This window comes from Vigna unguiculata, chromosome 8, assembly GCF_004118075.2.
Source record: "Vigna unguiculata cultivar IT97K-499-35 chromosome 8, ASM411807v1, whole genome shotgun sequence".
NCBI lineage: Eukaryota > Viridiplantae > Streptophyta > Magnoliopsida > Fabales > Fabaceae > Vigna > Vigna unguiculata.
The window spans coordinates 7489395-7506823 of NC_040286.1; the positions used below are offsets into that span (position 1 = coordinate 7489395).

The following is a 17429-nucleotide window of genomic DNA, read 5'->3' on the forward strand; positions in this document are numbered from 1 at the left end:
TCCAGATTTATTGTTATAATTATGACTGCTAGCACCTCACTTCCGATATTCATTGTAATATATAATTTATTATCGGTTATAATTTTTAAAATCTGTAAATTGAGTTGAAGTAATTAAAGAATCTGTTAATAGTAAATGACATGTTTTCTTTTATAGTGGATTGCAAGCATTTCTCTTATTATTAGACTGGAATATTTCTGGTACCTGAAATATGATCATGTTTTGCTTTTCATATAATGTTTTTTCTTGACTTTGTTCTTTGAATTTTTGTCTTGGTTTTGGTATTTGTAGTCCCTCTAAATATTTTGTTTGTCATTGTATGGATTATTTACTTTTTAGTTCTTGAATATTTTTAAATGCACAATCTCAACATAATCATAATATTAGAAGGATTGAACTAAAGTATATAATTTTCTCGGTTTAAAACAAAATGACAGATTGAAAAGAAGTTTTACAGGAATCAATATTTAAGATTTTTATATACGAACCAAAAGCAAAATAAAATTATGAGTTAAGTATTGAAACACATTTAAGTTTTTTCTTGTGCATAATCCATATCTGCAGCAACTCAAGTTGATATGAAAAGGGAACATTCAGAAATGCAAAGAGGCAATATGTGCTGCATCTTTGTGCAAAAAGGGAACATGTGTTGGTCACCATTAATGTTGTTGAGTGTAGCTTTGATAAGAAGTTAACAACTTTAATTGTACTCTTATGCAGAAGTTAATGTTTTTCTTTCACATTAATGGAAAATTCTTAAAAACATTCTTTTTAGAGATGAAAATGTGTTGGGGGTAGTTAGTATCAGAAGGGTTGTCTGAAGTCATTAATATTGAATATTAATCTGCACTGTGTTTTGTCACAATCTCCTTGCAAGTTTTGAGAAGAGATATGATATTGTTGCCATGGAGTTTGTACCTTGATGTGTGGTTAATTAGGTGAGAAATGAATTTTGTTTCACAAGTGAGATAGTTGATCATTACTCAACATTTTAATCACTTCATTGTATTAGTTACCATTAGACATTTCAATGCACCATCATATATTTCTAATTTTATATGATCATGATCATTTTATACATAGTTTAATCATCTGTGGAGATCAATAAATTTGTTACATTATCAATCACTTCTGAGAGATTTTTATAACCTTATTTCTAAGTTTTAGATCAAATTGTTATTACTTTTCTTTTCTCTGCCACCCTACACAAAACAAGAAGGGTGAAAGATAAATCTACAAACTCTTTGGATTCTCAGAGGTAGACGGAGGAACTGTATGTATTCTTCCTTGGATTTTCAGAGGTAGACGAAAGAAGTGTCTCAAGATTTATAATGATATCAAATTTATAGTTTTCCATATTTTTGGGGTATTCTTTTATGTCTGTTTAGATTTTTATATTAAGTATCAACTTTTTATGTACAGAGATTTCAGTTTCTTTTGAAGCTTGTCTCATTTTTTATCATGGATCTGGTATAATCCCTTCACGATTCACTATTTTATGATTTTTTTACTGAAAAAAAAAAAGAGAAAACAGAGGAGAAAAGAAGTAAGAAACTAGTGTGGTCCCTATCATGTGGATTTGGGCCCTTCAAGTGCTGGAATCCTCTTATTATGCATAATGGAAAGAATTATTATATTGTTAGTTTGGACCACACAAAGCAGAAAATAGAAAACACCACCACCCTTTTCTTTTCTTATCCTTTTGCATTTTAATTTTTCTTCTCTTTTTCTCTCATCTTTACATTACTTAGCAATGTTCTGGTTGGGACAACCAAACTAGGAGGATTTCCTTTGTCTCATCATATTGGGAAAAAAAACTGAGACATAGAGAACAAAACAAAAACATAAACACAGCAACTTTACTTTGATATATGCAGAAAGAATATAACTATGACTACAAGAACTTCTGCATAAATATTGTAAAGAGAAAAAAAGAAATAGAACAATAAAATAGACTTCTCCATAATTTAATTTGCAGATTTTTTTTTTCTTTAAGTTTCCAAAATCTGATAATTTATGCAGAAGTATTTTTTAACATATGAAGAAAAAAACATCCATCTTTTAAATATGAAAAGGTTTTATTCAAATAGATTCCATAAAGTGGTAGACAGTACTAAAACTGAAAAAAAGCATGAAATAAATTTGTATCATATACAAAGAGGTTTCTAAACTTAACTACTTGATGAACCCTAAAAGGCCATGTTATTCAGGAACTAAAAGAACTGTTTATGAGATGAGAGTATAAACTGAAAAGAAAAGGAAAAAAAATGAAAATAACTTTCAACAAGAAAAACCAGTGAAAATCTGAACTCGGTACTCAAAGGTTTAAAGTTAGAATAGTGTGGATCTGTTTCAAATAATTAATTATATTCTTGAGATGTCATGATCAAACAACTGTATGTGGTGATCTGTCATTGATTTATTATGTCAGTAACGTGCTCTTCCAAAGTTCTAGAGGGGTCTATTTTTATTACTGTATACAAATAACAATGATCAATATCTTGCTAAGGAATTCTAAAATTATTGTTTCTAAAAAAAAAAAATACTCATTTCAAGTAATATTTTGTCAAATGTTAAATATATCCTATATCCTATATACATATGATTTTTAGTAATATTTTTTCTACAAAAATGTCACTAAAAATATGACATTTTTTTAAATAGATAGGTAATAATATTTTAAAAATATTGTTAAATTTCTTAATGAAAAGTTAATATTGTAGAATTATTACTAAACTTTTTTTAGTAATATTTTTTATATAAAAAGAAAACATTCTAAAAAGTTACTATAAACTTTTAGTCACATAACATTCTAAAAATGTTATTAGTATACATATTTTGCAACATCCAATAAATATTATTAAGTTAGCTATTTAAAATTAGAATAAAAAGTTAAAAATAAACATTACTAAAAGTTATGCTTTTGTAAAATTAGAAAAAGATATGTGAAAAAGTTAAAAAATATATAAAAATTTGAAATTTTGATTGATTCAATTTAAAAACATAAGTTGTGGATCCAATTAGTTCTCAATGAATAAGAAGATTAAACATATTATTATAATACCTTTGCTACTAGATTTATTTACAAAGAAAGTAAGGAAAATTATGCAGCATGGAGAAGTTTATTACAAATTGATTGTGATTGAGGATTCCTGTCGCAGCAGAAGCAAAGTTTGCAACTAAAAACCTTTCTCCATATAATTGTCGACTCATGTAATGCACACACTCCACATGAATCAACATGCTCATATCTCACCACATGAAAACGAATCCTGCACCCCATAAGAAATACAAACATAATTTGGAGGTCATTATAAGAAAGTTTGACTGTCCTTTTAAATTTTGGGGTAAACCTATTCAAAATGGGAAGGTTGGGTTTTGAAGGTAATATGTAGTAGCCATAATCATGAGTTGGTTGATACATTAATTGATCATTTCTATGTTGGTAGATTAAAATTGAATGAGCATTCCATGCTAATAGACTTGACTAAAAATCTAGTGAAGTCAACAAATATATTATTTTAAAAGAGAACAATGTCTCAAAATTGAGAAAGAAATTGAGAAAGTCTATAGTACTTGATATGCATACATGAGATCACAAAGAGGATCTAAAATCGAAATGCAACGATTAATGTTGTTGCTGGAGTGTGACAATTATATTCATTGGAGTAGGTGTAATGAGTCTTCACATGTTATCATAAACATTTTTTGGACACACCTTGATTAAGTTAAATTGCTAAATGCATTTAACATTGTATTGACGATGGAGAGCACTTACAAAATCAATAAATATAGGTTTTCTTTGCTTGAGATACTAGGTGTGATGTCTACAAGATTGACTTTATGTGACACTTTGGTATATTGTTAGAAATTGAATGAGAATACAACTCTATTTGGACTCTTGAAAGACTTAGACGATTGCTTTTGAGATTGAACTTGTTACTTCAAGTCATTGTTAGTAACAAAGAACTTATTTTAATAAATTCAATTAACATTGCTTTTTTCTAAAGGTGAAAAGCTTTTATGTTGCTTTCACATTAATAAGAATGTAAAGCAAAAATTATAATGTAATTAAGTAGATTCTATGTAAGCGTGGAAAATTGTTATGAACGCATGAGTGACTATTATGAACTGTGCTTATTTGATGCATTATGGGGGAAAGGGTGTATGAAACACTTTGAAGTTGTTTATTTGCCATGACTGTTGTTATTTTTTAAAGGGTTAAATATGATTTTAGTTGTTTAAATTTTCAGTAAAAATTGGAATTAGTCATTTTTCAAACTTTGGCTCAATTTAGTCTTCAAACTTTATAAATGCATGAATTTAGTCATTTTAACCAAATTTTGTTAAGTTTATTTGACATTTCAAATGTTTTTCATAATAGTATTTGAGTTGTTTATATCATTTAACACATTTTCACTTCAATGTTAGTCGAGAAACACATTTGAAACGTCAAATGAACTTAACAAAATTTGGTAAAAAGGATTAAATCCCCACATTTGTAAATATGGAAGGTTAAATTGGTCTAAAGTTTTAAAGAAAGACTAATTTCAATTTTCACTAAAAGTTAAGGGACAAAAAAATATATTTAACCATTTTTTAAATATGTAAATGATGTATTGTAACACCCCATTTAATTGATAAACATAATTAAAATAAAGCGTCACACAAAAGATATAACCGCACAGTTCTAGAGTTTAAACTTAACTCCTTACAGTTATCCAAAGCACACCACGATGCCAAAACCAAACTGATACAAGTTCAACGGGAACGAAAATAGTAAAGTAAGAGTCAAGTTGGTACATGGGCCACAACCCAACAAGAAAACCCAGAGTAGAAAGATCTAGATGACTAAGCAGCGGAACCATCACCTCCTTGATGACCACGTGTGTTCCTCGCATTTGCTCCCATCAACAAGTTGATGATTATCGCAAAAGAGAAAATCACACAGCAGAAACACACAACAAACCATAAGGGTAAGCTAGAGTAAAACAGTTCATCAAGTGTTCACATGCATTACACAATCCAAGCATTTCATATATCATCCAAGTATTTCATATATCATCCAAGCATGTTATGACTTTCTCAAACAATACACTAGACTCTGACTCGACTCATCCGGATACATATAATCTGGTCGGATTCAGCAGATGCTTGCACTTGTGGTGGATACCTCTGCTCACCCCCGAACTGCTCGCCCCCGAGCCATGTGTTACAAGTGTTATGATGAATCAATTCCCTCACACACAAGGTTAACCCTTAATGAGTTTCAAGCCTCCTGCTACTCTCACCACAGGAGTCAGTCCGCTCTAAGTGAGACTAACTGACTCCTTCAAGTGTCAGGATGCAACCTTACCTTGAATCCTTACCAGACCATATAGATGGGGCACCACCATGGACACCCACTAACAGGGGCCATGGAATTACGTCCCGACCACTGAAGCACGACCCTGAAAGTCTCACCTAGAGACTCCAAGGAATTACGCATTGACACGGACCAATCATTCTCATCAATTAAAAGGGGTTTAACATGCATACACACACACACACACACACACACACACACACACACACACACACATATATATATATATATATATATATATATATCACATACCAGTTCCTCATAATTCACCTCTTTCGTATTCCCAGTAAAAATCCATACCAACCCATTATTCTCGAACCATGAATATGGAACTCCATCTCATGTCAACATCATGCCTCATGGATACCAACCATCTCCATTAGATCACATCTAAGATCATATCCAACTCATCATTTTCAAATCCAAAGATCACACAGTTCTTGCATACTTAATTCATTCATGCTTTAAATAGGGTAATGAAATCATGCAGTAGATCACCAGTCAACATATATAACACAACAAATATCACCCCAATACATGCATTAGCCTCGCTCAGGCGAAAGGGCTCTTTCGCTCAAACGGCAGGCCCTCGCTTGGGCAAGAACACCAACAATGAGGGTTGCTGAAAACGTGATTCTCGCTTAGGCGAGTTCCTCCTCGCCTGAGCGAGTTGTCTCCTCGCTAAAAAACAAAGTCTCTCGCCTGGGCTGAAAACTGCAGCGACGAGCCAAAGTCCTCACGCGATCTCGCTTAGGCGAGTCCCTCTCGCCTGAGCGAGATGTCTCGCTCAAACGAGAGCTCTCTGCCTGAGCGAGAGCTCGAGTGTGGATCTGGCCTGTTCTGCAATTCTCACTTGGTCAAGATAGGCCCGCTTGGGCAAGAACATGCGTTTCTCGCCACTGTTTCTGTAACATCCCTGGCTACCCCTCCTCGGGCCCCAGAGGCTGTCAGGTTACTACAGCCCAATGCACCCCAACCCCTCACCCTTCTCCGTCCATTCATACTGGGTGGGTTGTTGCCAGTGGGAATCGAACCCCCAACCTGACCTTTAACACCTCTGGCTCACCAGCAGATGCTACCAGTTGCGCTGCAGCACAACTGGTAGCATCTGCTGGTGAGCCAGAGGTGTTAAAGGTCAGGTTGGGGGTTCGATTCCCACTGGCAACAACCCACCCAGTATGAATGGACGGAGAAGGGTGAGGGGTTGGGGTGCATTGGGCTGTAGTAACCTGACAGCCTCTGGGGCCCGAGGAGGGGTAGCCAGGGATGTTACAAAAAAGTGCACTTTTTTGTAACATCCCTGGCCCGCCAGACCATGTCAGGTTACTGCAGCCCAATGCACCCCAACCCCTCACCCTTCTCCGTCCATTCATACTGGGTGGGTTGTTGCCAGTGGGAATCGAACCCCCAACCTGACCTTTAACACCTCTGGCACACCAGCAGATGCTACCAGTTGTGCTGCAGCGCAACTGGTAGCATCTGCTGGTGTGCCAGAGGTGTTAAAGGTCAGGTTGGGGGTTCGATTCCCACTGGCAACAACCCACCCAGTATGAATGGACGGAGAAGGGTGAGGGGTTGGGGTGCATTGGGCTGCAGTAACCTGACATGGTCTGGCGGGCCAGGGATGTTACAGTTTCCCTGTACAAATACATTTCCACATCCAAACAATAATACTCGCCATACCATAAAGCCATAGCAACATATAAGTTCAAACATCACGAAACACAAGCAAAACAACAACCATCGCACCAAACAAGAGGGTTCTAGCTTCCCTTACCTAGAATGAGCTAGTACAAGGCCTTAACACCAACATCGGAGCACCCCAGCTCAAGGAACAAACTTAGAAGATGGAGTGGAAAATGAGATCGAGCTTGAGTAACCTTGACCAAGATTGGGGGGGGGGGGTTAAACCCTAGCAGAGAGTTCGCAGCTGCTGTAGGAGGGAATAAGGGAACTGTTTTTATGAAAAAGAGACGAATGAGTGAGGTTATGGCAGATTAGGGTCTTTGGCTCCTTATGGGTCAGCCTTAGGCCCAATTGATTTGGACAACCCTTTTAAAATTAGGGCAGAATAAAAGTGGGCCTTACATGTATCCTCACAATTTATTTTTTGTTAAGACATGGATAGACAATGTCATGCATGTGGGGAATATAACATCAAATAGGTATGTTTGTATGTGTTCATGAGTTATTTTTATTATATTCATACAAGTTGTTGTTGCTAATGTCTTTTTTTAGTTTGTAATATGTGGAGTTGAAAGTGCTCACTAGAATTTAAAGTGAATTCCACAAAATAGAATGGGAGACTTGTGTACATATTGGAATACACTAAAAAAATGTCATAAAACCTTCAACATAATAAAATTATTAAGACATCCTTTTAGCATAGTCTACACGTTGTGGGATAGACTTTCAATGTTAGTTTGTATAAAATACTAGTGAACTTTGTATCTAAATATTCTTTGATACACAGTGCTTTGTATAAAAGACTAGTAGGCTTTGTATCTAAATATTCTTTGATATACATTGCTGAAGAATTTGATCGGGTTAGACACTTGTATTTTGATAGTTAATATTGCAACTGTATAATGAAATGTAATTATAGTTTACCTTGTCTTGATAATTAGCTAGATATGACCTTAGTATCATGTCACTCAATAAAATTATATTATGTCAACTAGATTGAGTTTTTCTAATATGTCATCATGACAAAATAATCTATTATTTTGATTTTACTTGTTTTGGAAACAAAACATTGACAATATTGAGTACTTGATATCATAATCAATATATAAACAATTGTTAGTTCAACTTGATTCACTTGATAACATATTTTGAAAGAATTTTCATTACTTTCATCATAATCAATATACTTTGAAAGAATTTTAGAACATTTTCTCAAAAATATTTGAAACATATTTCAAAAAAACATTTTTAATATGGCTACGATGATTTGAGTGATTAGTTATCATAGTATATATTGTGATTATTTTATGTGCAAGACTCCCAACCACACACACCTGTACATAAATTTCTTCAGCGCAAATAAACAGTCACTAATGTTTAAAAAAACTTTTTATAAGTACTTTTAGTAGAAAAAGAATATTAACCTAATTTGTAGAGTTTGCCACATATTAGTTTTTCCACCTTTTTTTTCCAATTATATATAAATTAATTTTAACTTAGTTAATATCATCTATTTTTCTTTTCTTTAAGCGTTCAAAACGTTTATTTCAACCCTATTTAACCATAACGTGTAGCTTACAATAGTGGACAAATATTCCTCCTTGATCAATCTGATGAAAGTAATGAAAATACAAACGTGAAAAAAATATTAATATTCTCATAAATTATTATTATTTCTTTAATGATCATTATTATAAATCCTATGTGTTGGAAGAATTTAGATTCTTCGTTGAGTATTTTTGTGTTGTTCATCTACTGTGTCTTCGTAATACACTGATTACCACTAATTTTTATGTTTTAAAATATATTAAAAAAATATTTAAAATACCAACACAATATATTTTTAATGTTCAGTAGAGAATAACAAAAAAAAATAGTCGAGAATTTGAACTCATGTTGGAACTCAATGTCTTAATTTATACATTTAGTTTGATTTATGATCAATTATATATATATATTCCATTGTCCTTATTCCCTAAATAGAGATTCCTGCACTATATATGGTTATGCATGACATGACCAAGTCTCTAAACACCAACCTTGTGCAAGAACGTTACAAGAAAGACATAGAAAAGTATTACAGATTGTGTGAGAAAGAAAAGTCATGGGCAGTGAGGGTTTGAAGATTCCATGTCTGAAATTTTGTGGATTGAAAGAGGGGAGTGAGGAATGGAGAGAGATGAGCAAGAAAGTGAAGGATGCTTGTGAGAGCCATGGTTGCTTCATCATGGTTTATGATAAGATTCCAAAGGGTCTATGTCATCACATGTCTTTGTTCATTAAAGAGTTGTTTGATTTGCCTGAAGAAACAAAGAGGAAGCACACAAGCCCCAAGCCTTATAATGGTTACAATTCTGACTCCCCAGTTTATCAGTGTTTTGGACTTGAAGATGCTTCTCTTCTTCAAACATCCCAGGCCTTCACTAACCTCATGTGGCCTCAGGGAAACCCTACTTTCTGGTATAATATTTCGCGTTTTAACCTTTTTCTCCTTCGATTTATAGAATGTTCAGTATATCTGAAAAGTTCGGTAAAACTACCATTCTCATGTAATTTTTTAGAAAAGTTGAAAAAAATGGATAAATCGTGTTAAGGTGACACAATTTCACTTTGAAGAAGTCGTTTCAAGATCACCTGACTTTAGTTCAAAAAATTTTTAAAGTTGTATTTGTATTAATGTGACATGATTTTAGTTAAGAGGATCCCACCTAACACAATTCTACCAAAACTGAACTAAAGTCATGTAATTTTGACATGAATTCAATTTAAAATGCACTGAATTAAAACTATGTCATCTTGATACAATTTTAGCTTAAAAATACTTTGCATAAAAATTATGTCACCCTGATACGACTTCTTTTCAGTAAAGTGGTATAAAGGTAATACGATTTATTCATATAATTTTTTTTTAAATCTATGTATTTTTAAAAAAATATTGCATCGGTAATTTTGCCGTGAATTAATAAGAGAATTCATGATAAGAGATTTATATTTGAAAGAGTATATTCATTCATGCACTTTTTACTCTTTATATTTATGTAACTACATTTCTTTAGAATATACTTGTCTGTTTCCCAGTCTTTTCATACTGGTATGAATTTTAAGATATTATCAGTTAAAAAAGTTAATAAAATTATAATGCATGCATGACAGTTTGTAATATACTTGTTTTCCTCAGCTTAAGTGCTTTTTATTCTTTAGATTTATTCAACTATTTTTGCTCTGTTTTTCGTAAATTAATTAACCTTTTTGTCACCACACCCTTGAGGATGCTTACTTTAAACTCGTTTTGAAAAAAAAAAAAACTTCTAAACTTGTTTAACTTTATCAAATTTTCAAATAAAACATATAGAAAAAGCAATTCAAAACACACACTCAACTATTTTGTTTATTTCTTGATATAGAGAGAGTATAATATTCTATATCACGTGAAGACTAGTAACTCAGATTTGCTTCATCTCAGAAGTGGCAATTGTAAATTGAATCGTGGCATTTCGAGTTTCTGCCATAAGTGGTATACAAGTTCACTTCCCAGAAACTAGTTCTTTAAGATTTTATATCTTATGCAAAAGTCTTATAAGACTCTATTATTGTAGAATATTATTGCTCTTAATAATTTCCCTCATAAGCATTGATCAGTTTGATACATGTTTTAATTAATTAACCTTAATTATTATGTGGTTGGTGTCTGCACATGTATGCAGTGAGACACTGAACTTGACAAGCTCCAAGCTAGTTGATCTGAGTTTGGAGATTATGAAGATGATTGTGGAGGGTTATGGGCTTCCGAAGAAATACAGTTCAAAGATCGAGGAGTTTAAGAGTTCTTGTCATTTTCGTTTGATGAAGTACAAAGTTGCTGAAAATGGTGAAGTTTGTGAAGCTGCATTGTTGCCTCACACAGACAAAAGTGCCTTAACCATTTTGTTTGACAACCAAGTGGAGGGTCTTCAGGTGCTCACCAAATCAAACCAATGGATTCCAGTGAAGATACCCCAAGAAGGGTTTGTGGTCATGGTTGGTGATGCGTTCAAGGTGTCTATTTATCTATCTATCTATCGGTCAGTTTGTGTGTCTGTCTGTTTGTGTGTCTGTTATCTGTCTTTATATATATACAAAGATCGTACCAGTTTAATACAATTTTGACTCATTAAAGTGAAGTCGTACCAACCGATACAAATTTACTTTAATGAGTCAAAATTATACCAAATTAGTACGATTTTTTTCAGGATTAAGTTGTACTAAGCTGACACGACTTGTCCATTATTTTGATGGTGTTGACATGTATATGTTGATGTTCTTGTTATGATGGGTGATGTTTAGAAGATTTGTGTGAGTGATTGACAGGCCTGGAGCAATGGGAGGCTTGATGCTGCGACACACAGAGTTGTGATGAAAGGAGAAAAAGAGAGATATTCGTTTGGACTATTTGCATTGCCGAAAGAGGAAGTGAATATTGAGGTGCCTGGTGAGTTGGTGGAAGACAACATTCACCCTCTTCGTTACAGACCATTCAACTATGGAGATTTCCTCAAATACTTTCTTTTCACTCTCAGTCCCAATGCATTAGATGTCTTTGCTGCTGCTTCATCCTACCCTCAAGGATCATAAATATAAATCATTACAATAATTATGATCCTGCAAGATGTTACAGACTTTTGCATATGGAACATCATCAACTATCTACCTCTATATAAACTGTCCCTTATAATAATCTTTTCTTTTTAATGGCTGTTTCTTTACTTCTTAAGTTATAATATTACTTCTTTTTTGAATGTAAACGAATATAAATGGATAATGTAATGTTTGTATGTTTTCTCTTCATAAGATGAGGACAATGAAACAGTTTCAAGACATTGGTAAAGCATTGTATGCAGTCTCTTTCTATATATGTATTGACAAATTAAAGATCATAGGTAAACAATATGGAATTATTTTTCCTGTAAAATAAGTTAAAGGGTAAACAATATTAGGTTAATTATATAAAAAAACTTTGTAAATTTAGGTAATTAAACTTGCATTTAGTATATAGAAATTGTTACTGGTTGTTGGTAGTGCAAACCAAATAGAATCATGACTTTGAGTTGTACCAAGTCTGAAACCAAGCGAATTTATTTTTTGTCCCATAATTCCCCACTATTATACATAAAATTACATAAAATGATATTTCTTATTTGTGTATTTTTTTTTTATAGATAGATCTTTATAACTCATTATAACTTATTGACTAAGTTCGTTGAAATTTCTATTATGACTATCATCGACTATTGTAAAATAAACAATTCAAAAAATCGAATAAAAGAAAATATTCAACTAAAGCAAATAGAAAATTCAAATAGAAATTCAAGTATCATAATATTTTATTTAAGAAGAAAATTAACGTTAATATACAATTAATCTTGAAACAAACTTTTTATCTTTTTGATAGGTTCTTACAAGTATAAGAAAGTTATTAAATATCAACCGATTTTAGAAATCAAAATAATTAGTCACTACATTAAGTTAATTAAGTACCGTTTTATAAGTTAAAAATTATTTTTATTTAAATGAGTTCATAATAAATAAAAAATATAATTTACAAATTAGAGTTTAAATTGGTTTGGAAGATTACCTTCAAAAGTTTTAATTGCTTTATTATTATTGATTATAAATTAATCTCTAATTTCAATTTAAAATCTAATTCCTTGCTAGACAATAATTTGGATGAGTGACATGGATTACCAACTTTTGGAGTTGTAACTTTGTTATAATGAATCCCTTTGTGGATATAGATTGAAATTCCGTCAAATCATGTTAAACTTCTGTGTGCATTTATTTCTCTTATTATTCTATTTACCTTCTATTATTTCCAACACGTTTGATCTTTGTTTTTGATTTTGTTTATGCAGTGGATGTTTCTCAATGAATTTGTGTGAAATTATTTTTAATCTGAAGACCCATATTTAAGGATGATCAATCTTCTCACACACAATTTTCTTCTTCCACTTTCTATATATCTCATTATGTTGAAAAGGGAAGCCTACTCATTCAATTGAAGTTTTGATGATGTCCAAAAGTCAAATAACGTTATTAAGCATTATCTCTAGTAATAAGTTTAATATTTCATTTGAATGAATAGTGCATACTTAGAAGAAATATAAGCCAAGCCAAGAACTACATGGATCAACAAATCCAATTCTAAATTGCAAAAATATAAGTGTAATAGTAGTTCTTAATGAATTAACAACTTATGTAATGAATTATTGAAGTGCACTGCAGCCACTACAATCAAAATTTAGTCATGATAATCGATTAGGTAAAACTCTTAATCCATTAATCTAACCAAATGAATCCTCTTTCAATCAAATCTTAAATTCATTTTTTAAAGCATGAGACATGACATACAAGACCTGATTTGAGAGATTGAGAAAAGATAATTCTTGAGTTCTCGAAGAGATAATTCTGCTGGGTGATCAAGAATATTAAGGATGAAGTTGATCTTGGGACATCTAACTTGGCATTAGAGATAAATTGTCACATTTGCACACATACTCGTACCTTTTTCTATTGAATTACTATTCTTTTCATTGTTATTCACTGTGTAGGTGAATGTCTATTTGCAATTTTGTGTAGCATTACATTTAGGGGGGGTTCTTGATTAGTGAATCAAGTTCTTGGATCATTAGAGTCTAGGATTATATAGGTAATCTTGTAATTCCTAGAACTCTATTGATTTAGTAGAATCCTTCTAAGCTGGAAGAAGACTAGATGTAGATTCATTTTTAATTGAACCAGTCTAAAAATTGTTGCCTTCTCTTATTTCTTTCAACTTTTCTATTATTGCTAATTGCTTGAATTAATCCATTAAGACAACATTGATAAATTGATTCAAGCATTCATAAAGATTGAAAAACAGTTCAATTTTTTTTTTAAAACAGTCAAATTGTGAAAATCCAATTCATTCCCTCTTGATTTGTGTATATTAGACGTATCTGTATTAACAAATCACACTTCTTTTTAATTCACAATCATAAATTTCCTCACATTCATCTTTTATTTCCACTTAACTCACCACATTCATCTTTTCTATCCAAATACACATCCTTCATATATATATTTCTCTTTTGCATCTCCTTTATCCACATTCGTTTCCTTCGTCCATATTTATCTTCATCTACATTGAAAAAAATATGGCAAATCTTGTACGATAAAAAAAATTGAGAAAAAGGCATGATTAATTGAGTTTCAAGAAAATGATAAAAGAAAACACATAAAAAGTAGGAAAAACTTTTGAAAATTTGAAAGATGAAAATGATCTAAAAGTACAATTTGTTTTGCTTACAATCATCAATTTTTAAACAAGTAAAAAATTAAACCAAACACATAAAATTTGCTCTAACATATAACACTGAATGAAAATGATTTATCAACTTATATATCGTGGATAAAGAAGTTTGAATTTGTGAGAACGTTGATTGTGTTAGATAATAGGACACCACCATGCACGAGATTGACAAGTTAACAACTGAATTTTTCATATTTCCCTTTGATTGGAAACCACACCACATGGCCATATGATTTTGTAGAGTGCCAACAATATATATCTAGATGCATATTAATGGAAATGTCCTTTTAAAATTAAAGTATTTAAGTTTTCTCTAAAGTTTTATAATATAAAATAGGATTTGAGTTTGATTCTCAAATGACACATATCTATTGTATTTAATATTTAGTATTTATATTTTACAAGTTAGTTTAGGTATTTTTAGAATGAAATAGAATTAGAAAAGACAAATAGCTTAAAGAAACATAAAGGATAGTTCTCTATCCAAGTTTGGACAAACGTTTTTGAAAAAAAAAAACAAATTAAATTAAAATATTATTCAATTTAATTTATATATATCCAATTACCAAATCAAGATTTAATTAACTTCTAACTTGATTTCTAAAATTAGAAACACATATTCCAATCATAAAATGTAAATAAAAAATTAGAAAGAAAGAATAACAAACAAAAAATACTAAATAATTGATACAAAACTCAATTTAGATTATCAAATCAAAATATAATTAATTCTTAATTAAATTTCTAAAATAAAAACATATAAATTGTAAATCTGATATTTGAGAGGAAAAAAAGCGGAGAGTTAAACTATATAAAAAAAATCACAATTTAGATTTCTTTTTATTGATTTAATCAAGATTTAGTTATTGGTACTTAAAAACCCGAAAAATAGAAATGAGAGAAAAAAACGAAAAGATATTTTGAAATTGACAACGAAAATATCTGAAAATTAGGATTTATATTTATTTAAATTAAGTCAATAAAAGATAAAGGGTAAAAGGACACTAATTATAAAAAACAAAAGTAAATATTGAAATTAAATAAATTTAGTGTTGATTAAACAGACACTAATTTACTTTAAAATGTTTTTAAGCTAACATTGACTAAATAAACAATAAATATAAAAAATTAAAATAAATAAGGTTATTGTTTGTAGATGCTAATTTTATTTTATTTTTAAATGTTTTTATCTATTTAAGTTGGTGTTGGTAAGTGGATGCTAAATATAAAAAAGTATTAAAAATAAATAAGTAGATACTGATTTTAATTATTTTTACTATTTTATTTATTTAAGTTAGTTTTAGAAAAGTGGATGCTAAATATAAAAAATTAAAATAAATAAGGTTAGTTTTGACTTAACTATTTTCATTTATTTTTAATATTTATATTTATTTAAGTTATCATCGATTAAGCTGATACTGAGTTATATATTCTAAATTCGTGTGCGTCTTTCATATTGAATATTAATTATGAGTTACTTTTAATTTGATGATCCCAGATTTATAGATGACAAATCTCCTCATACATAATTTTCTTGTCTCACTTTTTTGTATAATGTCAACATACTCATCATCTTCATTCCCATTCATAAATCTTTTCACATTCGTATCTTTCATTCACCCTCATATTTTTCATCTACATTCATCTCCTTCATTCACACTAATTTTTTCATCCACACACATTTATTTACATTGTTTTCCTCATCTTCCTCAACCATATTCTTCTCCTCTTCTCCTACATCCATGTACTCCTTCTCATATGCTTTCTTCATATCCATTTGTTCCTTCCACATTCATGTAATCAATGACGAGTATTTACCTACGGATTACCGATGTATTTTAGTAATGGGTAATTATCGATAGATATTATTGAAAGAATTTGGTTATTGGAAATTATTGATGAATTTTGATATTTATTGATAAAATTTATTGATGAACATTTTTATGGATTTACCATTTTTGAGGTATGAGTTATCCATATAAAAGATTTGACACCATCTTCAACATAAAACTTATGTTCATGATTTTTTTATTTTCTTATATGCCACCCAACTTCATTATTTCTACTAAGTGTGAAACTTTCAACTCATATGTGAAAGATGCATGACTTATAAACAAAATATGTTCCATTATGGTGAGGAATTAGGAATGGTGACTTCGATGGAGACAAGTATGTTTCTCTTGTGGTAAGACCGAACAACACTTAGGGCCAAATGAAATGTGTGTTAAGATAAATGGATGAGAAAAATATGTTCTCTTGTAGTAAAAACTCGTGGTAAAATCAGCTTATACTTGAGAAAAATTATTATGAATTCAAGTATAAGTTGAAAGTCCCGCAATAAATAAAACTAAGAAATTTGAGTGGTATATAAGAAAAGAAAGACCCATAAATGTTGAATGTTAAGATTTTATTATGTAACCTCTATGATGATTGGGTTATCTTTGAAATCCTATATAAACAACACTCTTATGTAAACATAAGCGGTGTTATTCTAATGCATTTCTTAAGTTTAATATCTCTCTTCCTTTATCCTCTTCTTATATAAACAACTTATGTCTCAAAAATGATAAATCTCTCCCTCATTACAAAAAAAATGTTTCATTAACAACTAATTTTAGTGACTAAATGTTGTTAGTCACTGACTAATTTAAATAACAATTTAAAAAATATTTGATCACTAAAATTGATTGTTAATAAGACATTTTATTATAACAACTATTATCTCCTAAAAATTTCCAACATGAATAATAAGTTTAATTGGAATCAATTTAGTTGATGTGAATCAAGTTAAATAAATTTAGATTAACCTTCGCAATAAGCCAAAACCAAAATTATTAAAAAGGTAGAAGTAGTAGCGTAGATAATATGCTCTATAGTATAATGAAAAAAATAAATCAACAACATTGAAACTAAGACAATTATTATGTTCGAAAAATGCATCTCACCATGTTAGAGTAGAACTCCATATACTCTACTCAACTACTTACCTAAAGCACCTTTTGTAAGCATGTCCATCCAATGATTTTGGATTAATGTGTAAGCATATAAGTAAAT

The 17429-nt window shown here is 30.8% G+C and overlaps 1 protein-coding gene across 1 annotated transcript; it reads left to right on the forward strand.

Annotated features, from left to right (window-relative positions):
* The first annotated feature begins 9070 nt into the window (after positions 1-9070).
* LOC114193901 (probable 2-oxoglutarate-dependent dioxygenase AOP1) lies at positions 9071-11915 on the forward strand. The gene is made up of 3 exons (XM_028083884.1): positions 9071-9511; positions 10756-11086; positions 11399-11915. The coding sequence occupies exons 1-3, from the start codon at positions 9156-9158 to the stop codon at positions 11660-11662; spliced, it is 951 nt and encodes a 316-aa protein (XP_027939685.1). The 5' UTR covers positions 9071-9155; the 3' UTR covers positions 11663-11915.
* Positions 11916-17429: the final 5514 nt, after the last annotated feature.